This window comes from Calonectris borealis, chromosome 1 (genome assembly GCF_964195595.1).
Source record: "Calonectris borealis chromosome 1, bCalBor7.hap1.2, whole genome shotgun sequence".
NCBI lineage: Eukaryota > Metazoa > Chordata > Aves > Procellariiformes > Procellariidae > Calonectris > Calonectris borealis.
The window spans coordinates 125840438-125852929 of NC_134312.1; the positions used below are offsets into that span (position 1 = coordinate 125840438).

The following is a 12492-nucleotide window of genomic DNA, read 5'->3' on the forward strand; positions in this document are numbered from 1 at the left end:
TGAGTGAATTAAGGTCCGATACCAGGGGCCAGAGGATCATTGATACTGGTTTACCTGAAGACATTTGTAGCCAGAAGCCATTAGATGATTGATTTCTTGGTTACAATCCAGGTTCCGTGTTTTTACAGGACATATTTTTTACAATCCAGCAATCCGGTTTTCCAATTATTATCCACCTTTATATCAGTCACACTCACACAAATGGACAAGCACACAATTTTCATTACACTTGCACCCTTTCATGCTGCCTTTGATAACAGGCAACGATTTCGCGAACAGGATCATTAACACAGACCCACTTTATAACAGGCAGTGCTGAAAGCCCCGGGTTATTGTCAAACCACATAGGAATAAACTTGTCCTGCCATCATACACACTGAATATATTTGAGGGGTAAACAGTCGATATGCATGTTTTAAAAATAATTAAATTCCTGTATTATTTTAATAATTTAAAAAATGGAGGAAAAATCAGTAATTGCACTGCTTCATATATATACTTGAGTTTTAATAAGCAAGACTGAACTGTAACATCTTTAGCTTACATACAGAAAAAAAAATTCATTTTTTAAACACAGCAATAAAGTAAAATCTAAAAAGAAACTTAAAATCTAGTTGATGGTCCTAACACAACTGTTAAATTTAAGTAAAAGTTACAGGAAAAAAACCCAACAGACAGCTATCATCCTATTAAGTGTAGCTTGGAAATTTCAAGCATTTCCTTAAACCTTATGGCAGGTATTTTGAAAGACTCTGCTTTTAGGTTTACTGGAATTCAAAGGTTCAGCTTCCTTTTGTCTGCTTTGCAGCTATAAAAGTCTCACGTGGTGACCTCACGCTCTCTATTGCTTAGTCGCGCTCACTCTCTTAAACTAAACAGAGAAGTATTGTGTTCAAACTCAGGAGTCTCAGAGACTTCTATGCTAATCAGGAAAAACAGCAGAGAAGAAATGCTGTTGAACTGTCACAGTTTATGTAAAGATCTGCAGAGCATTTGTCATTAGCATGCATAAAACTAGCTGTTACATCTCTTCTCCTTTGCTCCAGTGACTGAATTGAAATAAAAGCAGCTGAAAGAGATGCAAAATTTTCTATTACTACTTTCCAGTTGTAACTGCATATTTCATATTGAGCAGAGGGAAATCAGGACAAGCCATCACTGTATTTGGGACCAAAATTTACATGCTGAAGCAAACATTCCTTTTAGCTTCATGTTCTTACAATGAGCTTCCTCTGCTGGTCTCTTCTCTTTCTCATCTATTCAGGGCACTGTTACCACCCCACAGAAAAAAGAAGTCATAGATATTTTATACTCTAAGGAAAAAGTCCATGGAGACCCAGGCACAACAGAGCAAACTATTTCAGGGAGACAAATAGAGCGCTGAATCCTTCAAAAGTAAAAACAAGAAAACCCCTAGAATAAAAACAAACCCCCCCCCCCCCACCTTTCACTCCTGCTCTCCTCATTGACTTTAGAATCCAGGTGATGTACTCAAGTTTAAAACTTGGCATAAGAATACACAATTTTCTTTCTTGCCCATACAACAGGAAGAAGCAAGTCTGGTAACACATGCAAAACTCTTTCCTTTACACTGTTGTATACATACCTATGGACTTAATATAAACAATGCTACATTTTTATTGCTGAATAATTAAATACAGGACAAAAAAAAAAAAGTAAGGCAACATCTTCAGACTGGGGTGTTTCAGGTCTAGACACTCAAATATTAACAGTGCTTCACAAAGAGTCCTAACAACAGCTAGCTGACTACCGATTTTTGTCTGCAAGCAGATATCTACAACTAAAAAAAAAAATGGTTAACATTTAACTTATGCTCCTAATTCATTTTGCACCAAAATGATTATATTTCTCAGGAGGTGTTACAGAACTGCAACGACATAATTGGTTAGTGTTATTAGCTTATTAAAGTTAGAGCCAGTAGGACATTAATCTCATGGTCTCCAGTGAGGGCTATAAAATGCACATTATCCGTTTACTTCTAATAAAGCAGCTGAGCATGTAATGAACACTACTTGGTCAGGAATTCAACACACACCTCTTTAGGTGCTCACACTTGAACACAACACTAGATTTAACTGGTTCCCTGTACTCCTCGATAAATACGTACTACAGTATGCCGGTTTCTGAGGCTTGTCCCTTTTCACTATCAAAAGAAGCAAAATACCCATTCAATTTTCCAGCTGATCTCTCTGTGTAATGGATTTTCCTGATAAAGCTGGAAGCAGTGGCTAAAAGCCTTTTTCCACTCTTTCAGCTGATAAATTCCAGCAATCTGCCTGTCCTACTGACATGTGGCACCTCCCACACCACTGCTGTCAGCCCCCATCACCCAGGAATGAGACTGAAGGACCTCAGCTAGCTCCACCAGCCGGCCAGGAGAAGAGGAGGTATGACTTTTCTTAGGCTGCAGGAGCTATTGTTATCTTCATCAGCTATCTTTCTTTTTGCCTCTTATATAGAGCACCAAATAAACTAAGGTCCAGCAGGAATACAACTTTTATCTCAAAACACTGCATTAATAACAAATATAGGGCAAGACTCTGAAGGACTCCTGTGAGTCAAACTACTCTAAAAATATGGTAACACTAAAGCTGATGAATGCAATCAATTGATTTCATAAGACAGGGTGAGCAAGGACATGGGTAGAACCAGAGATCTATGAACCCTGTTATGAATGAAGTTTAAAGGGGAATTGGCACTCTCGCAGACCCCCGAGCAACTAAATCAAGGTTATGCCACAAGAGAGGTCTCCTATGTTAGCAAAGAAGCTAAAGAGTTGCTGAGATGCTATCTGAAATCTCATTCAGAGTCAGCAAGAAAGAAAAAAAGGAAAAAAAAACCCCAAACCTCTGAATAAGAGGAAGACAAAAATCAAAGAACAGAAAACCACTCTGGAGTTGGCATCTCTGGCACCTGCCTCAGAGAAATCCCTGAGTGATAACTACCATACCCTGTACAATTAGAGCTGAAAACTGATATAAAGATATTTAAAGTTTGTATTTTATTATTTTATGCTTTTGTTCTGCAATATTTTCCAGCTTCTTAACCAAGAACATATCCTTTTTCTTTACTACAATTAAAAAATAAACCATTTATTTTTGAAGGTTTCCTTCCACAGAAATTTGACACACAGGAAGGGCTTTTTTATTTCCTTAAAGATTAACCCAAACAAAGCAATGCTGCAGGCAAATGCTCTGAGTCCTAACAATCCAAGAAACAGATGGGAATCCCAACACGTTGTTTTCCACCAAGCAGAAGTATCAAATGCTACAAGAAAGGGAGACATCTCCCATGGCCAATGCTCTTCTGAAAAGAGCAGATGGTAGGGAAGGACTATGACGATATACAAAATGCATAAACCGTAACGCGGAGGGTTATGGTTTTTTCAGCTACAAGCACACATTTGGAAACTTCAGAACAAACTATGATTAGATGAAGAACTACGTAAATAACTCGTCTTTTTTTTCCCCTCATGCATATTTAACAAGTTTGGAAATTCTTTTATAGCATTGATGCACATCTGCAACTTGTGTATCTTGGATATGTGCATAAGAGGAGAGGGAAGCTGTGAATCACTTCAGGAAAAGCAGCCCATAGAATACATAGAAAAAGCGTGGAGATGTATGGGAGAAAACAGTGAACAGGAAGAAGAGGCAAGCAATAGTGACAGAACAGAAAGTTGAGGCTTCATTTGCTAAGAATATATATAAGGGTAAAATCCAAACCAGACAAAGATTAAAGCCTTTAAAATATAGTATTTCTCAGCATCAAAATTAAAATCGAAGAAAGTATGAATTAATAGAACTTTGGAGCCTGTGTAATATAGAGTCTGAAATTTATTTTCAGGTCAGATTTCCTTATCCTGTAAACCCCAAAACCAGCAAATCAATAACAAACTGTAACCACGACTACTCACTGGAATCATTCTATAGCCAACATACTCAGAAGATGAAGCTGTTTAAAAACTCATTAAATATCCCTGAAATAATGCTCTGCATTACTTATATTTTACATAGATATACATACAGTGCTGATTTCATAAGTCTGAACAAACAGGATTTCCACCAGATAAACATTTACATATTTATAACTCACCAGTTCTTGATCTAAAGCACTAGGTACAGATTTGCTTCTTATGCTCAGAGTATCCTCATTGCCTTCAGAGAAAGATTCACTCAAATCTATCTCAGATCGGCTACGATCTGGAAAATAAAAACAATTAAAATATTTGCTATAATTTGTACAAAAATATTCTGTTTCATCTTCCACACTTTATTAAAGTGTTCTTCCAAACCCAATTTATTTTAAGAAAAAAACACCAAAATAATATTTTAGGTATCTGTCACAAACTCTATGACAACTGAACATCAATACGATAAACAGAAAAATATGCTTTCTGATGCTGTTCAGCCTTCGGGCCAATATTTTTTCCCCTGCACTATTTATCTGCTGTAATTGTCTCCTGTGATTGATACTATAGATCAAGCTTTTGACTTTCTCTGGTAGGCCCATCAGCCTGCAACATTGCAAAACTTGCAGTCCAAGTGTTCACAGTGATTACCACATCTCCCACCACTGCCAAACTCTCCCCCGTGTCTGCTTCAGAATTAAGCCACCAGGGATACAGATGGACATAGAAAATACTTCCGTCATTACTGGTGTTCCCTGTGCAGAAAGGAGGAGGAAGCGAGCAAGTCTCGAGACCTGCACAAGTTTCTCTCAGTCCTACAGGTCTCTCACCCACTCTATAAGCATAAGACACGTTAAATGTCTTGGAGAAAGATTTTCTTAGTCCTCCCCATATAAATCTTTTGTGCGACTCTTCAATATATTGAGAAAGAAAGAGGGGGAAGAGAATACTTTTAGATCCTGCAGGTAGATCTGGGAAGTTTTTAACTGGTCATCTTCTACCTGGGCTATAGCTGATGTGACAGGAAAGGTCAGTCTCCTGAGCTTAATGTCCTTTGAGATCCTCCAACAAGGAGACAATGAAGAGTCTGAGGCCCGTTCCCAGGTTGCCTGCAATTTTCCTCAGCATCCATCTGCTTTGGTAACATAAGGACTGTTCTTTTCTACTAGAAACCTTTATTTTATAAGGTAGCAGAAACAGGAGACTTTTCACTTCATAAAGAAGTAGCAGTCTGTAAGAACTCTGCCTGGAGTTGCACTGTACAATATTCTCAAAGAAACTCTGACGCTTTCAAGTTGAAAAATCTAAGGTGAAGAATGTTATCTCCTTTGATTAGCTCTGTGGGATATGCCACTAGGTTTCTGCTTTGGGCTAAATTCAGCTGAAATAAAGTGAGCCCTGCTGTGTTTCAGAGAGAAACCTGTAAATCTGAACCCACTCTGTTAGCTCTGTAAGAAGCCGACCGAGTGCCTGGGAGAAGCGGAAGAGTGCAGGACGCTCCTGCCTCCTATTTCAGATAGGAAAAGGAGGATCTCCACCACTGTTGCAAAGTGGCTCGGAGAGCACCTTCCTGTGCAAGCCTCATTTATCTAAGAGCCTCCAATGAAACGAGGTAAATTACAGCTGAATCAACCGGTTCAGTGCATCACGTATAAAAATGAAATTACATGAAGTCTGTAAGGGACCTGTTATCTGACAGCTCATTGTTTCCCAAATTTGCTTCTGGGCAAAGTGGGTGTGAAATGTAATGGCAGCAGCACAGTAGAATTTTATACAGATTGGAGATAGGTAGTATTTTATACAATTGACCACACAGAGAATGATTTATCAATGCGCAATTATGAATGAAATCTTGTCACAATTCTAAGAGCATATGATTTACCTAATACTAACATTGTGCCAGCATTACTGGGGTTAGGATTACCATTTTTTCAAATGTAAAACTTGTGAAGTGGTATAAACTTGGTTAGTAAAAGGGAAGAATTTTCAGAATGAATATGAAAAAAATTTATGAAACTTACATCTGATCTTTCAATGTGCTTTAAAAACAAAAGGAGCAGAGTCACAAGAATAGGAACGATCCTCTGATGATAAAGGCTGGCAGAAAGAAGGAAAAGACTTAATACTTGCCTGATGACAAAGATACCCTAGAAACTGCAATGGAAGGTGTTCCAGATGCTTTCCTACAGTGCTTCTTTACTAAATCTTCAGGTACACTTTCACTTGCTGGAACAATCATGCCATTTTCTAAGCCAGTGTCCTGCCCAATAAGAAAAATGCACATCCCATAAATACAAAAAGCGAGCTTATTCATTATCAGTCTACAAAAGCATCATTTCTATTACCTCCCAGAACTCCAAAGCTCCTTTAGCATCCAGTCTATTACTGAATATATTTAGGTTAGAATCTAATCTGCTTTGCTTAGCACAGATCATGCATAAAATTTGCACATGCGATTCATACATACGTTCTGAGTTTGCCACTGAAGAATCAGAGCAATGCATCAAAAGTGAGAGGAGAGAAGTGAAACACTCAAATTTATCAGAAGTTCACTTAGCTTGGAAATTAAAAAAAAAAAAAAAAAGAAAAAAAAAAAGAAAGAAAAAAAAAACCTATTGGTTTTATACCAGCATAATTATTTCAGTCAGGGTAAAACCAAATGGACTTGAACTAATTAAATTACACCAGTATAATCCCTTAAATAAAGCCAATATGCTTGATATCATTATGGCTTTTTGCCTTCCTGTAAAGGAGTAGCTAAAACATAACTCCATCCAAATTAAATGGATTGGACTTTTTCAACAAAATCTAACGTGCTTGAAATCAAGTCAGTCTGAGTGCCAACAAGAATATAAATAAACTAGTAATTTATTCACAGCTCCTGAAATTGCCTGTCATATATGCTAACTTATTTTTTATTAGGAAAAACAATATATTAGACCAAGTATTTGGAAGTTAGGAAAAAAATTAATGCATTCAATAGGGCTCTGATCTCAAATGCTCATCTGCTTTTTTCCAAAAATTAATGGTAAAAGGCATTATCTCTGACTATAAATTTCGCCTTCCTTATACACTTAAGTCATGGCAACTTAGAATAACTTGCTAGTACAATCTTGATTTCTTAAGAGGGGTGACTGAAACGACTTCAGGATGGGCGTCTCAGTGCACAGCCAGGAGGAGCTGCTTGACAAACAGGCAGATTGTCTGGGAACGAAGAGAGCCACATCCTTCTGCCTATTACAAAACAGCCAAGTCGGCTAGCTCAGACGTGGCCACCTACATCCCAAGAGGCCTAACAGCAGGTAAGACGAATCTCACCTTTCATTTTGATAAAGCGCCTAGCACACATGTTGTGTTCTGCCATAATTTATGCAGAGCCCAGTGTCCAAATCGAGAAAAAACTAAAATCAGTATGGCCTGATCTTCTGCAAGTGCCAAGCTTGCAAAGTTTCCCTTAGAAGTCAGAGGGAGCATGCTGGATCCCGCATGCTTGAAAGTCACATCCTTAGTTCACAGCACTTACTCAAGGCCCTGATGCCAAAAATGCTTACTCCCATCCCTTGTGCTTCCCCGTTCCGAATCTGTAACTCATTGTGTAACGCCAGATATTAACAGCAATTATTAGACAAAAGAAAAATGTCTGCCAAACCAAAACCCACATCACTGATAGAGCATGACAGAGCATGAGCTCTCTAGGAGAGATCTTCACTGGTACCAGCAGAATTAAGGATGAAACAAAATCTTCTCTGTCAGGCTTGTCCTTTCTGGGCTACCAATTGATCTGACGAGCCAAGTCATCGTGTTTGGTGTCTGCTGTATTTGGCATCAGCTCTACGTCACTGTACTTACCCTGCTATAATCCGCAGTCATGCTGCGCGTGCTGAGTGCCAGAGACCTCGGGAGGGAAGGTATGGAAACATTGCCTCTCTTCACAGGACCCACGGTCCCTTTCATATGGCCTGCAGTGGCCTCTGCATCACTGCTGTTCAGCGAAAGAGTGCTCCCTCTGGGATGGAGAGAAGAGCATTAAAGCATTATTGCTTTGAGCAAACCAAGGCAAACCATTCAGCAAACCATTGCAAGAAAACAGCCACGGTAACAGCTTGCTAGAATAACATTGCCCTGGATGAACTGTGTGATCCACTGCAAGGAAATGGTCACCTGGAAAGAAAGACACAGGCAAAGGTGAATTACAGTTACTTTATACGTACAGTAACACAAGTATTTTCGGCACTTCTACCAGAACAGTGAATAGGAAAAATTTCTTTACTGAAAGAACAGGCTGCCCAGGGAAGTGGTTGAGTCACCATCCCTGGAAGTATTTAAAAGACGTGTAGATGAGGCGCTTAGGGACATGGTTTAGTGGGCGTGGTGGCGTTGGGTTGACGGTTGGACTCGATCTGAGAGGTCTTTTCCAACCTTAATGATTCTATGATTCTAAGAATAGCCCAAATGGGCGGCTCTTGTCCAGGCTGCAGAAGCTGCATTCATCCATGTTCATTTCGCACTGCATTCCCATCCCAACAGTAGGTGCGACGACTCGTGTAACACTTCTTACCAGGCTGCTTCTTGGTTTAAAGGAAAACTACAGTGATGTGACAGTTCTGGCCACTTCTGCAGCCAATGTTAATGCCAGCACTATCTCCAGAAAGTCTAAAATCCTTGGCTATCTGCTCTCCGTCCTCTCCAGAAAAACAACAACTTGCTCACTGTCCTATTTATATTGCAATAACGAGTCTTGACCCAAGCTGGCCAATTCTTTCAACCAGCTTGGAAAGCTAGGAAAGCCGGACAAGTCTTTTTGCCAGGTTTTCTGTTAGTAAAAGTGACAAAAAAGCATCTGTGATCAGCATACCAGAACCTAATTGCTGTGTAATACCACAACAGGCAGAAATTTTTCAATGGGATATTTTCTATTAGAAAATACTGATTAGTCCAGGTGAAAACTGAGGGTTGGAAAGGGTAAGCTGTTGCACTTTTTTGACCTTTTGAAACAATGAAAATTATTTTTAAATGTATTTCAACACTTTTCCAATTAAAGTTTTATTTTCATTTGAAATTTGATTTGCAGTAAAAATACAAGTTCTTGGCTGATCTACTGTTCTTTCTCCACAAACAACAGTTCAAGCTTTTTTATTTTTCTTCACAATTCAGAGAAATCTCAAAAAGTCTTGCAGGACATTAACAGTTCTGCATACATTCCTACTTACTACTTTAAAAAAAATTACTGGTAAATAGGAATTGATGCAGGAATTGCACCCTTTTCCGTATGGAAAATACAGTGTCAGAAGACAATAGTAGTGCAAATTTGCCAGAGAAAATTTTTGGAACTTACAGTATATTTTCAGCCAAAGGAGGCTTGCTTAATAAATATTTCAGATTTGCAGGTAACTTCATTGTGCTGGACAACAGCTAAATTTCACCTTCATTTGGTTTAGGCTGTCATGTCACATGTTTAGAGTAACTGCAGTAAAAATCTTCTCTACCACAATGGAAATTTTTATTAGAACTACTGTTAAACTGAGAAAAAATACTCTGGAACACAACAGCTTCCGTCTCACCACTACATTAAGCAGTGAGCACAGGCTCTGAAGCCACATTGGTGGAGTTACTGAAAACAAAGAATACAAAGGAAAACCCCAAACACTGGGACTGTCTACAAATGTTGTGCAACCATGTTTTTGTCTGTTAGTGAGCATATGGTAACCTTTTAAACAATTATTATCCAATTTCGTACATTGACAACAGTAGATAATGCATAATAAACATGCTCTTATGCATGTGCACTTCACATACATGCACTGCTACTTTTTAATTTGATGAGCTAGTGATCAACAAATCCTACTGAATGTGCTTTGGTTGAATTTTAGTCCTATCTGTTTACATAAAGATGCATCTCCGGTGCTGCAAAGTCAGAAAAATCAAGGTTACTGGCTGTCATCTGTATTCTATCAAAGCTGTTGGACTTAGATGCACGCACCTTAATTTCCAAACCTGCCAGTGTATGGCAAGTAGCCAAAATGTTGAAAATCTGAGTTTTATTGCATGTCACACCACTTCTGATGGATTGTTGTGACTTTCTGTAACAAGAATTGTTACAGATTTTTTTTTTCTCACTGTGTAAACTAACGTAAATGAAGAGAAGTGTTCAGAAGTAATAGTGGGCTGGGATAAAAGATTTGAAAACACGTTACAAGGGGTTCTGCAGGAGTCATCAGTCAGACTGAGCACTTGCACATCAGCTTGCTAAACAGACCTCTCCTGTACTTTGCCCTTATTTCAGTCTGCTATTAGAGAGAGGTTCAACACATTTTATACACACATTAAGTAGACAACAAAAGAAAAATGTTGTTATAACTTGACCATGCCAGGCATTTCCATGTGGTAGACAAGACCTCAGTACGATGGGGTAGTGTGCCTGTGTAGATAAGCCTGAAATTCCTATACTATTTCTCCTAGAAGTATCCAGATGCAGCCTCACTGTTCATTCAGCTGCAAAATCAGTAAACATTTTTGCTGGAGTAGATATAAACCAGTTGAAGAAATGAAGTCATGGCCTGGCACTCCATGTTCCCAGCTCAGTACATCTTCTCTTAAACCAAAATGTTTAGAAAGAATAAAAATTCTCTCTCAAGTTTCCTTGCTGATAGGTGAAATACCACCAGTTTTGGCAATGCAGCTAAAATGATGAGGTGTCATGGTTTAACCCCAGCCAGCGAATAAACCCCACGCAGCCGCTCGCTCCCCCCCTGGTGGAATGGGGGAGAGAATCGGGAGGGCACAAGTAGGAAAGCTCCCGGGTTGAGATAAAAACAGTTTAATAATTGAGATAAAACGAAGTAGAACAGTAATAATAACAATGAGAACAACAACAATAACAGAATACACAAAGCAGGCGATACACAATGCAACTGCTCGCCGACCATGTGTCAAGAATGGAAGGCTCATCTGTGGGTGAATTAAACTTCATGATGTTCCTTTTACCTGATATCCTGTGTTCCTGTATACCGATTAGGAGTCTCCCAGGAACAGTTTTAGAGCTAGAAATTTCTATTGGCTCTTACAGCAAATTATTATTATTTTTCAATCCAGATTGTAAAATTTCTAGGTGTGTGCACCTGAGGAAAGAATGTGGGTCTACATCCAGTATAGATTACCCAACTGAACAAGAAAAAAGTAAGCTATTTTTTTGCTTCATTTTGGAGGTGGGACATGAGAGGAATGTTGCATCTGGCATTTTATAATGCTATCAGAGGCAATAACAGAAATCTCTTAAGCCCAAAAGAACGATAAATGGAATACTATTAGAAATAACTGGGACAATAATCATGGAAAGAGAAGGGCAAACAGAGTCTCTGAAGATGAAAATATAAATTATAATCAATTAACATGTCATTACCGAAGAAAAACTTCGGAACAAAGGTTATCCTTTGTAACATGAACACAGCTCATCAATTAAAAGCCAGAAAACAAAAAACAACGTACTGACAGCAATCACCAGCTGAACACAAGGAGAGAAAAGGAAGATGGATAGAGGTAATTTTTAGTTTTTTTCTTTTCTTTTCTTTTTTAAACATAAGCTCTGCTTCTCAGATAGCATTAATGCCGAGCATTCGAAGACACAATGCAACCCAGAGGACTGGCACACACCCCTAGGTCAATCCCGGATGAGCTATATGGATTTCTGCTGCTCACCTCTCAGAGCAAGGCGTTGACTTGCCACTGCGCAGACTTTGGGTTTCAGCTTCTGAGCCTGTGTTCCTTTCACCTTCATCTTTTGCATTTGTAATTTCTCCCTTGGTAACCGCCCTAATTACCTTCCTGATGAAAACAGGGAATAAAAGATTTTAAAAGTTGTAAGGTTTTTCCCAGGAAACAGCAGCCTGACTGAAATACCGTGATGTGCGCATTCTATTAATTTCATCTGTCTGATCTACGGACAACTCTGGATATAAGAGTCAATAGGGCACCAGATCTGGTTATCAAACTGATTCCTATGAACAAAAAAAGGATCATATTTGCTATAAACTGCTTTTTAAGACACAAAATATTAAAACATCAAAACATCCCTCCTAGTCAACATGGCCACTTCAAGCTTTGAACCAGAAGCGCCTTTCGTGAAAATTCCTCTCTCTTATTCTCATAGGGGAATATGACTAATAGATTTGCACAAAGGATTTAAATGAAAAGAGGATTAGAAAAGTAAACTTTAGTACACTCTTCCTGTCGCTACCAATTAACATGATTTAGAGCAACATCTAGGTCCTATTATAGTAGATTCCCTAAGCTGGTTATTTCTTCACTTTAATTTGAGAAGCCAGAGGCATTCCAATGCTCTTTTTCTCAATATTAAAGAGACATAAATCACTCATGTTAATTTCTGGAGTCACTGGGACGAGTAAGTCCATACTCAGCTCTCCTCAGAAGTAAAAAAGCTGTAGAAAGCTCTCCTCAGAAGTAAAAAAGCTGTAGAAAGCTATCTACCTACCCTATATTTAGGATCCGTAATAAAATGCGTTCTTTCTTCCAACAGAAACAAGGTTTTCCAGCTACCAGTCCAT

General features: G+C 38.7%; 1 protein-coding gene across 1 annotated transcript in view; it reads right to left on the reverse strand.

Moving 5' to 3' along the window:
* SYTL5 (synaptotagmin like 5) overlaps positions 1 to 12492 on the reverse strand; it is a 90806-nt gene that overhangs the window by 20022 nt on the left and 58292 nt on the right. The window contains exons 6-9 of the mRNA XM_075174283.1: positions 11627 to 11752; positions 7781 to 7937; positions 6062 to 6191; positions 4117 to 4223 (exon numbers count right to left, since the gene is read on the reverse strand). Of these exons, the coding sequence (XP_075030384.1) occupies positions 4117 to 4223; positions 6062 to 6191; positions 7781 to 7937; positions 11627 to 11752 (520 nt within the window). The remainder of the gene's footprint in view (positions 1 to 4116; positions 4224 to 6061; positions 6192 to 7780; positions 7938 to 11626; positions 11753 to 12492) is intronic.